The 12,636-nt window shown below is 52.5% G+C and overlaps 1 protein-coding gene across 13 annotated transcripts in view; it reads left to right on the forward strand.

Moving 5' to 3' along the window:
- Positions 1-12,636, forward strand: part of ANO1 (anoctamin 1) — a 222,432-nt gene that overhangs the window by 171,316 nt on the left and 38,480 nt on the right. For all 13 annotated transcript variants that reach the window (XM_016921437.3, XM_016921438.3, XM_016921443.3 and 10 more), the window contains one exon: positions 10,963-11,045. In XM_016921437.3, the coding sequence (XP_016776926.1) occupies positions 10,963-11,045 (83 nt within the window). The remainder of the gene's footprint in view (positions 1-10,962; positions 11,046-12,636) is intronic.

Consider the following 12,636-nt stretch of genomic DNA (forward strand, 5'->3'; position numbering starts at 1 on the left):
TTTCATAGCTTTTTTTTTTTAGTTGCAGTTTTTTTTTTCTTTCCAACTTTTATTTTAGGCTCAGAGGTGACATGTGCTGATCTGTTACATGGGTAAACTGCGTGCCGTTGGTTTGGTGTACAGGTTATTTTGTCACCCAGATAACCAGCACAGTACCCGACAGATAGTTTTTCCATCCTCACCCTCCTCCCACCCTCCACCCTCGAGTAGGCCTCGGTGTCTCCTGTCCCCTGCTTTGTGTCCCTGTGTACTCAATGTTTAGCTCCCACTTAAAGGTGAGAACATGTGGCATTTGGTTTTCTGTTCCTGCATTCGTTTAGTCCGCTTAGGATAATGGTCTCTAGCTCCATCCATGTTGCTGCAAAGGCCTTCTTTTTATGACTGCGTAGTGTTCCCTGGTGTATACGGACCACATATTCTTTTTTATTTTTATCTTGAGACAGAGTGTCTGTCGCCCAGGCTGGAGTGCAGTGGCACAATCTCGGCTCACTGCAAACTCCACCTCCCATGTTCAAGTGATTCTCCTGCCTCAGCCTCCCGAGTAGCTGGCATTACAGGCACCTGCCACCATGCCCGGCTAATTTTTCTATTTTTAGTAGAGATGGTGTTTCACTCTTGTTGGCCAGGCTGGAGTGCAGTGGCGCGATCTCAGCTCACTACATCCTCTGCCTCCCATGTTCAAGCGATTCTCCTGCCTCAGCCTCCCGAGTAGCTGGGATTATAGCCGCCCGCCACCACGCCCAGCTAATTTTTGTATTTTTAGGAGAGATGGAGTTTCACCATGTTGGCCAGGCTGGTCTTGAACTCCTGACCTCAGGTGATCTGCCTACCTCAGCCTCCCAAAGTGCTGGGATTACAGGTGTGAGCCACCACGCCCGGCCTGCACCAAATATTCTTTACCCAGTTAACCATTGATGGGCATCTTTGTTGATTCCATGTCTTTGCTCTCATAAGTAATGCTGCAGTAAACATATGCATACATGTGTCTATGGTAGAACAATTGATATTCCTTTGGGCATATACCCAGTAATGGCATTGCTGAGTTAAATGGTACTTCTGTTTCAAGTTATTTAAGAAGTCTCCATCTTGAGCCCCAAATACCTGACTCTAGGCCCTACTCCGCGGGCATTACTAACTGGCTCCGGCTGGCGTGTGTGCTGAACACGTGCCTTGCTTGTTCCTGACTGGATTACCTCCAAGTTTTTCTCTCACCTAGAGTAGTTTCCCCGTCTGACTCCACAAAAATACACCTCCTTCCCTTTGGGAGCTGCGCTGAGGACTGCCTCCGTGCCAGGCCCCGGGCTAAGGGCTCTGCACCGGCTCTCTCTGTAACCCCACAGCAGACCAAGGCTCTGTTCTTTTCTCTGTTGAAGACGCTAAAGTGTTCCCAGAAAGGGGTCTTGAGCCACACCCCAGGAGAGGGTTTTTGGATCTCACACAAGAAAGAATTCAGGGTAAGTCCACAGTCTAAAGTGAAAGCAAGTTTATTAAGAAAGTAAAGGAGTGGCCGGGCTCAGTGACTCACATCTGTAATCTCAGCACTTTGGGAGGCCAAGGTGGGTGGATCACCTGAGGTCACGAGTACAAGACCAGCCTGGCCAACATGGTGAAACCCCCTCTCTCCTAAAAATACAAAAAATTAGCCGAGCGTGGTGGCAGGTACCTGCAATCCCAGCTACTCAGGAGGCTGAGGCAGGATAATCGTTTGAACCCAGGAGGTGGAGGTTGCAGTGAGCCGAGATCACACCATTGCACTCCAGCCTGGGTGACAAGAGCAAGACTCTGTCTCAAGGAAAAAAAAAAGAAGAAGAAGAAGAAAGAAAGAAAGTAAAGGAGTGAAAGAATGGCTACAGAATAGTGCATTCCCAAAGTAAGAGGAGGACCGTGCCTACCCTAGGTACAGTGCTTGTTTATATAGAGGATAGCAAAGAAAATCATGGGGAGATATACTCTGCTACAAGGGTTTGTGATAAAGGATTAATTGTCTTAATTACTATATTTTGTGAGAATCAATATTATTATCTCTAAAGCAAAATTAGGAATGCTTTTGTTCTCAACATTTCGGGATATCAGGACATTCCTGAGTCTGGGTCTGCTTAGTAAACGTTATCAATCTGTTCCCTTAATGTAAACATCTAGAGGCTGGGAATGCCTCACTTTCTGGGAATACAGCCCAGCAAGCCCCGGCCTCATTTTTCCTAGTCTTCACTCAAGATGGAGTCTCTCTGGTTGGAATGCCTCTGATAGAAGCACAGAGAGGGTAAGCGACTTGCCCAAAATCACACAGCTAACAGGTCCCTAACAGACGTCTCAGATGCGCACCCCGGCCCATCTGCCTCCAAGGTTTCAGCACGTGCCCTGGTCCCACCTCTCTGTCCAAACGTTCCCTCATCCAGGGCCCTCTTGGGGTAGCAGGAATGTACCCTAAGCCAGTAGCAGGGGACATGTAGGCGTAGTGCTACTGAGCGCGCCGGCCCCCATGGGCTGTGGCTGTTCATTTGGTGGCCCTGTTTCGAGAAGCCAGCTTGCCTGTTTTGCAATTCTTCACTGCACACCTAGTGCCTTGCGCCCCAAGAGCTGCGGGCCAGCCCCTTCCTAGCAGATGGCTACATTCCCCCGACTCTGGGAGTGGGGTACTCTGTGCCTGCTGACCCCGCGGGAGGCTTTGCTGCTTGTCTCACCCCTCCCTAGCTCCACTTCAGCCCTGGGAGACAACAAATGTGCCCCGACTGTCAAATACAGTCAAGTACAAGTTCCGTCTGCACGCTCCCATTTTGAGCGGGGGCGGGGGGAATTCACAAAAAAGCCAGGCCACTCCCACGAAGCATTTGCTTTAGAGAAAAGGAGCTTATTCTAAATCAAGACAGGAGCAACAAGAAAGAACCTACTGCGGCTGAGAGGTGTGAGCGGAGAGGGGAGGGACAAAGCCCCCATCCCGGGTCCTTTTCACACTGGCTGTCAAGGGTAATTACCAGGGATCTCTCCTTGTGTGTTTTTTAATCCCTTATTCAATTATTTGTTCTTTACCCTCTAAGGGATTATTTTTCCTCTGGTGTTTCTTCTCCGCTTGTGTCCTTTCTTTTCCGGCCTCCAGCTGTTCACATTTCTGCTCCTACAATGGCAAAGAGACAGAATCCTGTTACTGCCTGGCAGCCGGGAGCCTGGTCGTGGCCACCCGCCCGCCGGGGTGTGGGGGTCCGTATTCACGGTGGATGAATCACCTCCAGCCTGCTGTTTTAATCTTTGCTTCCACTGCACCGTGGGGTCCAGCTTTCCTGGAGCTGACACGTTGGTCCCAGAGACTTCAGCTTGCTGCTGTCTGGAATTTCTGACATTTGAAAGCCTCAAATAAGATGTCTCATTAAGCAGCCTTGAGCCCTATTTAGCTATTCACTTGGATCCATTTTCTGAAATTATAGCATAATAATGGGGTTTTAACTGCTTGTCAGTTCCACGAAGAACAAAGGAGTTTATCTGATTTGAGCCTGGCTGCAAAAAGCCGGAGAAAGATGGTCCCAACTTTAATGAAATGCCAGAGATGGAACTGGAACCCCTCCCAGGGGCTGGGCCTGAGATTTTACATGGAGTTGACAAGTCACCCAGCTGAGTCACTCCCAGCTAGGTGGGGACGAAGGGGATGCACTGTGATCGTCTGCGGGAACTAAACTTGTTCCAGGGATAAATAGGTAGGGTGCCCGGTGACTCAGAGCGAAAGAGAAGGCTGGAGGCCTTTGTGTCCCACCCATCTCTGCCGAGCACTCTCGTGCAGGACCAGAGCCCTGCCCCCGCCCCGCCACTCCCCAGGAGACCCCTCTCTAACCTCTAGTTCATGGAAATGGAGTCTGCACTAAGCAAACATTGCACTTCTCGGGAACTGGAGGTTAGCAAAGGGTGGTTTCTATTCCCAGGGGGTGGGTGTCTTAGTCTGCTCCAGCTGCCATAACCAAATACCACGGACAGGTACCTGCAACAACAGGCATGCATTTCCCACAGTTCTGAGTATGGAGAAGTCCAAGATCAAGGTGCCAGCTGATTTGGCCCACGCCTTGGCTTTCAGACAGCCACCTTCTCCCTGTGTCCTCAGGTGGCAAAGGGAGAGACAGGAAGCCCGTTCTCTGCTGTCTCCTCTTCCAAGGGTACGAATCCCATCACGAGGACCCCACCCCCATGACCTCAGCTAAACCCGATCAACCCCCAAAGGCCCCATCTTCAAATACCATCACCTGGGGGGTCAGGGCTTCCATGTGAATTTAGGGGGATGCAAGTCAGGCCAGAGCAGGGGGTCACATTTCAAGAAGGGGAATGGATAGGGACCCCACATGCACAGTCCAAGCAGGATGCACCTCTGCTCTGTGGTCATGTGTGACTGTGCCCTGCCTGCTTCCCAGAGCTGGTGGGCTCAGGGGTGGAGGGCAGAGGCTTGGAAGACGCGACCCCTGCCCGTGAGGAGCATGGATCTCACTGGGGAGATGGGGCTGTCCACTGGGCAGCTACAGAGCGGGTTGCAGCTCGCTCAGGGGAACCAAGAGAGTGTCAGATGAAGCACCTGAGATTGTGCCCTGGTTTGGGCAACAGCATCTCAGGGGAGAGAGAGCTCAGAAAGGGAGTCCACCAGCCAGCTAAGGAGGTGCTGCGGAATTAGGGAAATTGGAGTGAAGCCTGAGTAGTAGAGACATTGGCGTAAGTTGAGGCGGGGTGGGATGCAGCCTGGGAGGAGAGGCAGCTAACCTGATGGATGGAGGGATAGTTGGAGAAGGACGGCAGAAAGACGGAGGGGTCGGTACTTCCAGATGCCTGCTGGCAGCCTACGGAGCTTGTTCAGAATGCAGATTCCGGGGACCCTGGGTGACTCTGTAGGTCAGAGATCTGCATTTTAACAAGCTCCCTGGGGAGATTCAGAAACACCCCAGATTCCCAGACCCACACTGAGAAATCCTGGATGAAATGGACAGATTGCCCCCCGCCACAGGTAACCACACATGTGTGTGACCCTCCGGCCCATTCTCCTGTGATTCCTCCAAGATGTGGCAGGTGCACACTAACACATAAGGGGAATCTACGCTCATCATTCTATCACTAGCTTTTTGTAAATTGCAGTGAAATTCACACAACATAAAATTAACCGTTTTAGGTGCACAATTCAGTGGCATTTAGCACATGTTATGCATCCACGCCTCTGTCTAATTCCAGAACATTTTCATGACCTCAAAGGGAAACCCTATCCCCATGAAGCAGTCGGTCCCCCTTTCCCCCAACCCCAGCCCCTGGCAACTACCAATCTGCTTTCTGTCTCTCTGGATTTACCTGAATCAATGGATTCAGATTTCAGGCGGGCTGGGCTCCTCCACTGCTCCAGAGCAGCTACATAAAAATTTACCATAAATATTTATATTTATTTATATATATTTACCATAAATATTCTGGGTATTTTATACAAACGGGGTGGTACAAAATGTAGCCTCTGTCCTGTGCTGAGCCTCTCAAGGGGACACGTGGAGATCCCTGCAACCGAGCTGGGCCGTAAGAGCAGTCCTCTGTCAAGCCCTTAGAGATGCGGGCCCTGCCCTGAGCACCGCTTGTGGATAAAGTCAGGGACACCCTGTGATATGCGGGCCCTGCCCTGAGCACCGCTTGTGGATGAAGTCAGGGACACCCTGTGATAGACCCTCTCAGGCAGGCACTGGTAACAAGCCCATTTCTCAGATGTGGAGACTGAGGTTGGCAGCAGTGTGGTCAGCTGCCCATGCTCACCCCGATGAGATCCCATGTAGACCTAGAGTCTTTCGCTCAACTGCTGCCTCTGGACGCCTCTATGAGGAGTTTGTGTGACTCTGTGCTGTGAAAATCAATGTGGGAAGGGACCATAGCCCAACTATCCGCTCCCGCCAGGCCTGGCTTCTCGCTCGCTGCCACCCTCTGTGCTGTGTGCTGTGGTGACTCCTGGGCTCCAGATTTCAGGGGGATGGGCTTGTCCCTTTGGCCACCTCGTAAGGCTGCTGCACTCAAGGCTGTTTCTTCATTGTACACTCATGTGGGTGGGAAGCCCCGTCCCTAATGCCAGCCTATCTGGGCATCAGAAGGCCTGGGTCCAGGTTTCTGCCCTTACTTGATGAGTCCCCTGACGTCTCAGAACCTCAGCTATGTGTCTATAAAATGGAGTGCGTCATCCCTGCGTGGAGGGAGCCGGGGCAGGATCCGAGGGGATCAGGCGTGGGAAAGCACCGTGTCCAGCGCCTGGCAGCAGCTGGGTATTATACTACATTTGTATGAGGTGGTTGGCACATTGGCAAGGAGGACCAGGATTGGGACCCTCGGAGGGCAGGAATCGGAACTCATGTGGGTGAGGAGGGAGGGCTCAGGAGCAGGAGAATTACTTGAGGAGGATGGAGCTCAGGGTTCTTCCTGCCTTCGCTCACTCCACTAGAAGGTGGTTCTTCACACTGCTCACAATGCCAGCTTTGAGGACTGGCCACCAGGCGCAGCACGAGCCTTCACATTCCTTTCCTGCTGGTGAAGCCTGGACTCCACAGCTCCACCCCCACGCTCACTGCCCACAAAAGCCAGACAATAGGGCATGGTGGGGTCTGGGGCCAAGTGGAAAGGTATGCCCAAGTTTTGACAAAGGGATGATCATTGCTCAGCTCCAGCCTTCCGCTGCCAATGCTTCTGGCTTTTAAAGGAGAAGCAGGAAATGCATAATTTTTATGTCAAATGTCTTTATGTTTTAAACGTGTCTGAGCCAAACAAGCCACATCTTTGTAACATCTTCACCCTCCGCCCCACCCCCAGCCGCCAGGTTACATTCTAGGCTCCAGTCTGGGTCCTGGCCAATCTACAGACACCTCCAGGACAGGGCCTTTGCTTCTACCTGAAGACACAGTACAAATTTTAGAGCAAGAATACCACGGTTCAATGCCAGGTGCAGTGGCTCATAACTGTAATCCCAGCACTTTGGGAGGCTGAGGCAGGCAGATCACGTGAGGCCAGGAGTTCAAGACCAGCCTGGCCAATACGGTGAAACCCTGTCTCTACTAAAACTACAAAAATTAGCCGGGCGTGGTGGCATGCACCTGTAGTCCCAGCTACTTGGGAGGCTGAGGCCGGAGAATTACTTGAACTCAGGAGGCAGACGTTGCAGTGAGCTGAGATCACACCACTGCACTCCAGCCTGGGTGATGGAGAGAGACTCCTTCTCAAAAAAAAAAAAAAGAAAGAAAGAAAGAATACCAAGGTTCAATACCAGCCACCAAGCTCTGTGACCTTAGGCAAGTTACTTAACCTCTCTGTGCCCCCATTTCCTCATCCATAAGATGGTATGCTTTAATAATCAGATTTGTGATGCTACAGCTATTATTTTCTTAAGGAAAGTTAAATATCTGCACAGAGAGTTGGTCCAGTATCGTGGTTCTGTGAAGACTCTGGAGTCAAAGAGAATGAGGTTCAAATCCAATGGCTGCTGCTCCCCTGCAGCTGACCTTGGGCACAGCACTCGGGCCTCTGAATCTCAGTTTTGTAAATGGTCTCCAGTTTGTAAATCTATGAACGGGAATCCTCCTTCCTGCCTGCGGTCGTTGTGAGGATGAGATTGACTGATATGTGTAAAATGCTAGTGCACGGATACCTCCTCGTGAACTGGTGACTGTTGTTATGCTGCAAGCTGGCCAGTGCAGAGAGGGCGAGCCGGGGCGGTAGTGGGGTGAGTGTCATAATGGAGGCCAAGTCTGGGAAAGAGGAGGAGCTGGGGAGGCCGGGACAGGCAAGGTGCGTGAGTCAGGGTTCTCTGGAAGGACAGAACTAATAGGATATTGCACATATGAAAGGGAGTTTATTCAGGAGAATCGACTACTCACATGATCACAAGGTCAAGCCCCACAATAGGCTGTCTGCAAGTGGAGGAGAAGGGAAATCAGTAGTGGATCAGTCTGAGTCCCAAAACCCCAAAAGTAGGAAAGCCGACAGTGCAGCCTTCAGTCTATGGTTGAAGGCGTGAGAGCCCCCGACAAACCACCAGTGTAAGTCCAAGAGTCCAAAAGCTGAGGAACTCAGAGTCTGATGTTCAAGGGCAGGAAGCATCCAACATGGGAGAAAGATGAAGGCCGGAAGACTCAGCAAGTGTGCTCTTCCACCTTCCCCTGCCTGCTTTTTCTAGCCACACTGGCAGCAGAGGGGATGGTGCCCACCCAGATGAAGGGTGGGTCTGCCTCTCCCCCTCCACTGACTCAAATGTTAATCTCCTGTAGCAACACCTTCACAGACACACCCAGAAACAATACTTTACATCCTTCAATCCAATCAAGTTGACACTCAATACAAACCATCACAGCAGGTAAACAGGCCAACTCTGCAGGTGTGCGTGGAGCAGCCCTCCCGGACAGTGCTCGGCCCCACAAAGCGTCGTAAAAGGGCGTTGTTGGCCTGGGCGGGCAGAGGAGGACAGAAAGAGGCAGCTCTCACAGCACAGTGGAGGAGACATCGGGGGCCTTGCAGACCAGGCAGAGACCAGGGAATGGATGGCCTCCTCCACTGCTCCAGAGCAGCTACAGGGGCCAAAGGACATCTTCAAGGAGGCAGAGACCTCCCCGCATTGCCTCCTGGGGAGGGTGCCCACCACAGAGAGGCCACTCCCACAGTCTGCCTCCTGAGGGTCAGGGGCCCTGGGGGTTGGGGGCCTCCTGCTGGGCCCCCTGTGTCCCTCCTCACCAGCCATGGTGCTCAGTGCGTGTCTGCTGAGTGGCTGGGTTTCCAGCAGGTGTTTCAGCGATAGCCATTCCCTCACCTGCTCAGCTCTGCATCATGGGGAGGCGCGTTCCCCAGGCTCCTGGCTCTCCCTCTTCCCAGTAGGTTCAGCCAGTGGGAAGCCCTTTTGGGAAATCAGAAGGTGGGAGGAAGGGAGCAGCAGAGATATTGCTCCCCATCTCCCTCCACTTCCTGGGACATCCCCAGCAATGACTGTGTCTTCTCCAGACTCTGACTTCCCCTGGGAAGCCCTTCCTCCGTGATCCCAGCTTCTTCTGGGCAGCTCCAATTTCTGGCTCCAGCATTGGCACTGAGCACCTCCTACTGTCCTGCCATCCTGAAATGGATGCCAGCTCCTGCTGTGGGTCATCTCTGGGTGGTCCCACCATCCCCCGTGTGGCTTCTCAGCTTTTCCATTGCCTGTGCGAGCAAGTCTCAGGATTAAGTTACTCCGCTATGAAAAGACCTGGGGTCGGCGGGGGGTTCCCATTTCCAGGCTGGGCCGGCCGATACAGTAGCCATCCTAGACAAACCCGTGCATCCTTGGAAGCCCTATTCGCACCTCGCCTTAAAGGGAATGGGATGTGTTATGCATAGACTCACGACCTCTGAACCAGGTTCACACCCGTGACTTTCATTCTTTCCTGCCACACGCTGCCTTCAGTTAAGGGCCACATTTGTGAATTCACTCTGCACGGTCACCGTCGCACAGCCCATTTTATTTGCACAGTGCTGCTGCTTCTCGGATAAGCCATTTGATCCCTCTGTGCCTCAGTTTCCCCCTCTGTAAAATGAAGGGGATGGGAATAGCGCCTACCTCCTATGATCACCGTGAGGCTTAAATCACACTGATACTTCCTCACTGATACTCCCAGTCTGATTATTAGAGGGCCATTTTATGGATGAGGAAACAGAGGCACAGAGAGGCTAAATAACTTGCCCAAGGTCACAGAGCTCAGTGGCTGGTATTGAACTCTGGTATTATTGCCCTAAAATTTGTACTAAGCATCTTCAGACAGAGGCAACGGCCCTGTCCTGGAGGGGTCTGTAGATTGACCAGCTCCCAACAGTGCCTGGCAAGGAACAGCTCGAGAATGGTGAGCTCTGAGAAACTCTGTGGCCTTCCTATTCCTCTGCCCCTCAGCCTCTGCTGATTTTCTTCTGCAGGGAGAAGCGTTCAGGATAAACAGTTCAGCCAAGGGCATCTCCTTTTGCAAGCTGTGTGCTCACAAAAGTCGCTCATTCGGTGCCCACTCGAGCACCTGTCTGTCCCAGGCACCTCTGGGAACTGGGGGCCCAGGGGAACGAGGCCCCATCCCTGCCTCACACACAAGTCACGGGACGGGGATCCTGATGGAAGGCAGCACTGACACCGTGGGCAAGACAGATGCAGGCTGAAGAAGGTCCCGAGAGGAGCTGGGTTTTTCTCACGTTGAGGGGGATGATCTGTGGCTTCCTGGAGGAGGCGGCATTTGAACCATGCTCTGTCTGTTGGGAATATGAAGCTGAATGCAGCAGCTGCCAGTGCAGTTCAGCAGGCAGACCCCTGGGGTGGTTTGAAGCCCGAGTGAGTGAGTGGCCTGGGCTCAACCCTCGTTCCTCCTGACCTCCGAACCGGGGCCCCCGAGAGCAATGGGGGAGGATGGTTGAGGCACGGGCTCTCAGACCATGCTGCCCATCCCTCACTGACTAGCTGGGTAACCTCGGTCGGGACTTGAGTGTCCTATGCCTCAGTTTCCTCATCTGTAAAATGGGAGAATGACGGCTCTTGCTTCACAGGATTGGCGGGAGGGCTGAACAGGTGAATTCACATGAAGTTCTCAGCCCAGTACATCACCCTCGCTCACCAAACACTGATAAAGAAAAGAATGCCTTGGCTGGGCGCGGTGGCTCACGCCTGTAGTCCCCACACTTTGGGAGGCCAAGGCAGGTGGATCACCTGAGGTCAGGAGTTCGAGACCAGCCTGGCCAACATGGTGAAACCCTGTCTCTACTAAAAATACAAAGATTAGCTGGGTGTGGTGGCGCATGCCTGTAATCCCAGCTACTCGGGAGGCTGAGGAAGGAGAATCGCTTGAACCCAGGAGGCGAGATTGCAGTGGGTGGAGATTGCGCCATTGCACTACAGCCTGGGCAACAAGAGCAAAACTCTTTCTAAAAAAAAAAAAAAAAAAAAAAAAAACGCCTTTATGTCATCAGAGACTCTGGTTTTGCCCCTGCCCGCAGCTGCCACCTTCATGGAGCACTGGAAGCGGAAACAGATGCGACTCAACTACCGCTGGGACCTCACGGGCTTTGAGGAGGAGGAGGTCAGTGGGTTTGCCGCCGTGCATATCACGCCCTTCCCCCACGTTCCCCCTACCCCAGGACCTCCTTGGGACTTACCCAGAGGCCCGAGGTCAGAAAGCACTTCTGGTCCAAGCTGAGGCAAGGCCGCCCCCCCGTCCCCCACCCCCTGCCTGCCTCGCCACTCAACACCCTGGCGTTCCGAACACCCTCCATGGCCAAAGTGACCACTCCCTGTCTGCTGAAGTGTTTTCATCCCCATGCTCACATGGACACCCAGCCACCAGCGTGGTCTCAGGCACATGCCAGGGCTCACCACACTGACCTCATCGCATCTGGGGGCTGCCTGGGCTGTCGGCACCACCCGTGGGGGTGGAGAGGAAATGGACACTGCCCATGGGTCTCCAAAAGTGGCCGTGAGCATCTGCCTCCCCGGGTGCCAAACCCACGTTCCCTGGAGCCAGCTCTGTGCCTGCAGCTGGGCGTGGCTGACAAGAGGGAACGGATCCTTTACTAACATAGAGGGAAAGCCAGTGTTGGGCATCTTCATACTCCAGAGAGAGGGACATTCAATATTACGTGGCCCCTGGGATGCCAGGTGAACCATACTCCCAGGGATCCCAAGTCCAGCAGGAATTCCCTTCAGGGTAGGTGGGAATGAAAAGGAGTAACAGTCCCCACAATTAGCCTTGGTGCATAACAGAGGTGACCTCATGCACGCGCTGTAAGGTGCAACCACGCTGACCACTATTTAATTTTATAAAACGTGCTCCCCCCTTTTTGGGAGACAGGGTCTCCCTCTGTCACCTAAGCTGCGGTGCAATGGCATGATCATAGCTCACTGCAGCCTTGACCTCCCGGGCTCAAGCCCTCCTCCCATTTCAGCCTCCCAAGTAGCTGGGGCTACAGACACACACAACCATGCCTGGCGAATTGTTTAATTTTTTTGTAAGAGTCAGGTTCTTGTTATGTTGCCCAGGCTACACATGCTCCCTTTTTAAAAAAAAAGAACTTTTTCATGCATTTTTATTGTAATGTAGACATTTCTTTCTAAAGATATTTTTCTTTTAAAGGCCTTTTTTCTTTAAAAAAAAATTTTTTTTAACTTTTCTATTGTCTTTTCTCACACAATCTGCTCCCTCTCAGACTGAACCCAAGGGTCACTCTTCAGCCAAATGTGCCAGCTTTGGGTTGACAATATTGTCAACAGACAAGGGGATTAGAGTTTTCTGGGAGAAGCACAGCAGCTCACAGGGTACAAGACGGGCCTCTGGGGCCAGGCTGCCAGAGTTCCATCCAGATTTGGCACCAGCCTTGCTGTGTGACCCCAGGCAAATTGCTTAACATCCCTGTACCTCAGTGTCCTCACTTGATGGCATTTGTAGGGTCTCAATGGATCAATAGATATAAAGCACTTAGAACCTGACCTAGCACACAGTCAGTGCCCCATAAACGGCTGCCCGGCTAGTGGCCACTGGGCGACATCTTTATCTGCCCAGACAACAGCCTCCACCCTCTTCCTCAGCCGATCTCATTATCCTGTCCACAAATGACCAGACAGAGATCAATGCAACCTGTCCACAGCACACAGCTCTGCGGGGCAGAGCGGGGACA

Source organism: Pan troglodytes, chromosome 9 (assembly GCF_028858775.2).
Source record: "Pan troglodytes isolate AG18354 chromosome 9, NHGRI_mPanTro3-v2.0_pri, whole genome shotgun sequence".
In the NCBI taxonomy this organism is placed as follows: Eukaryota; Metazoa; Chordata; class Mammalia; order Primates; family Hominidae; genus Pan; species Pan troglodytes.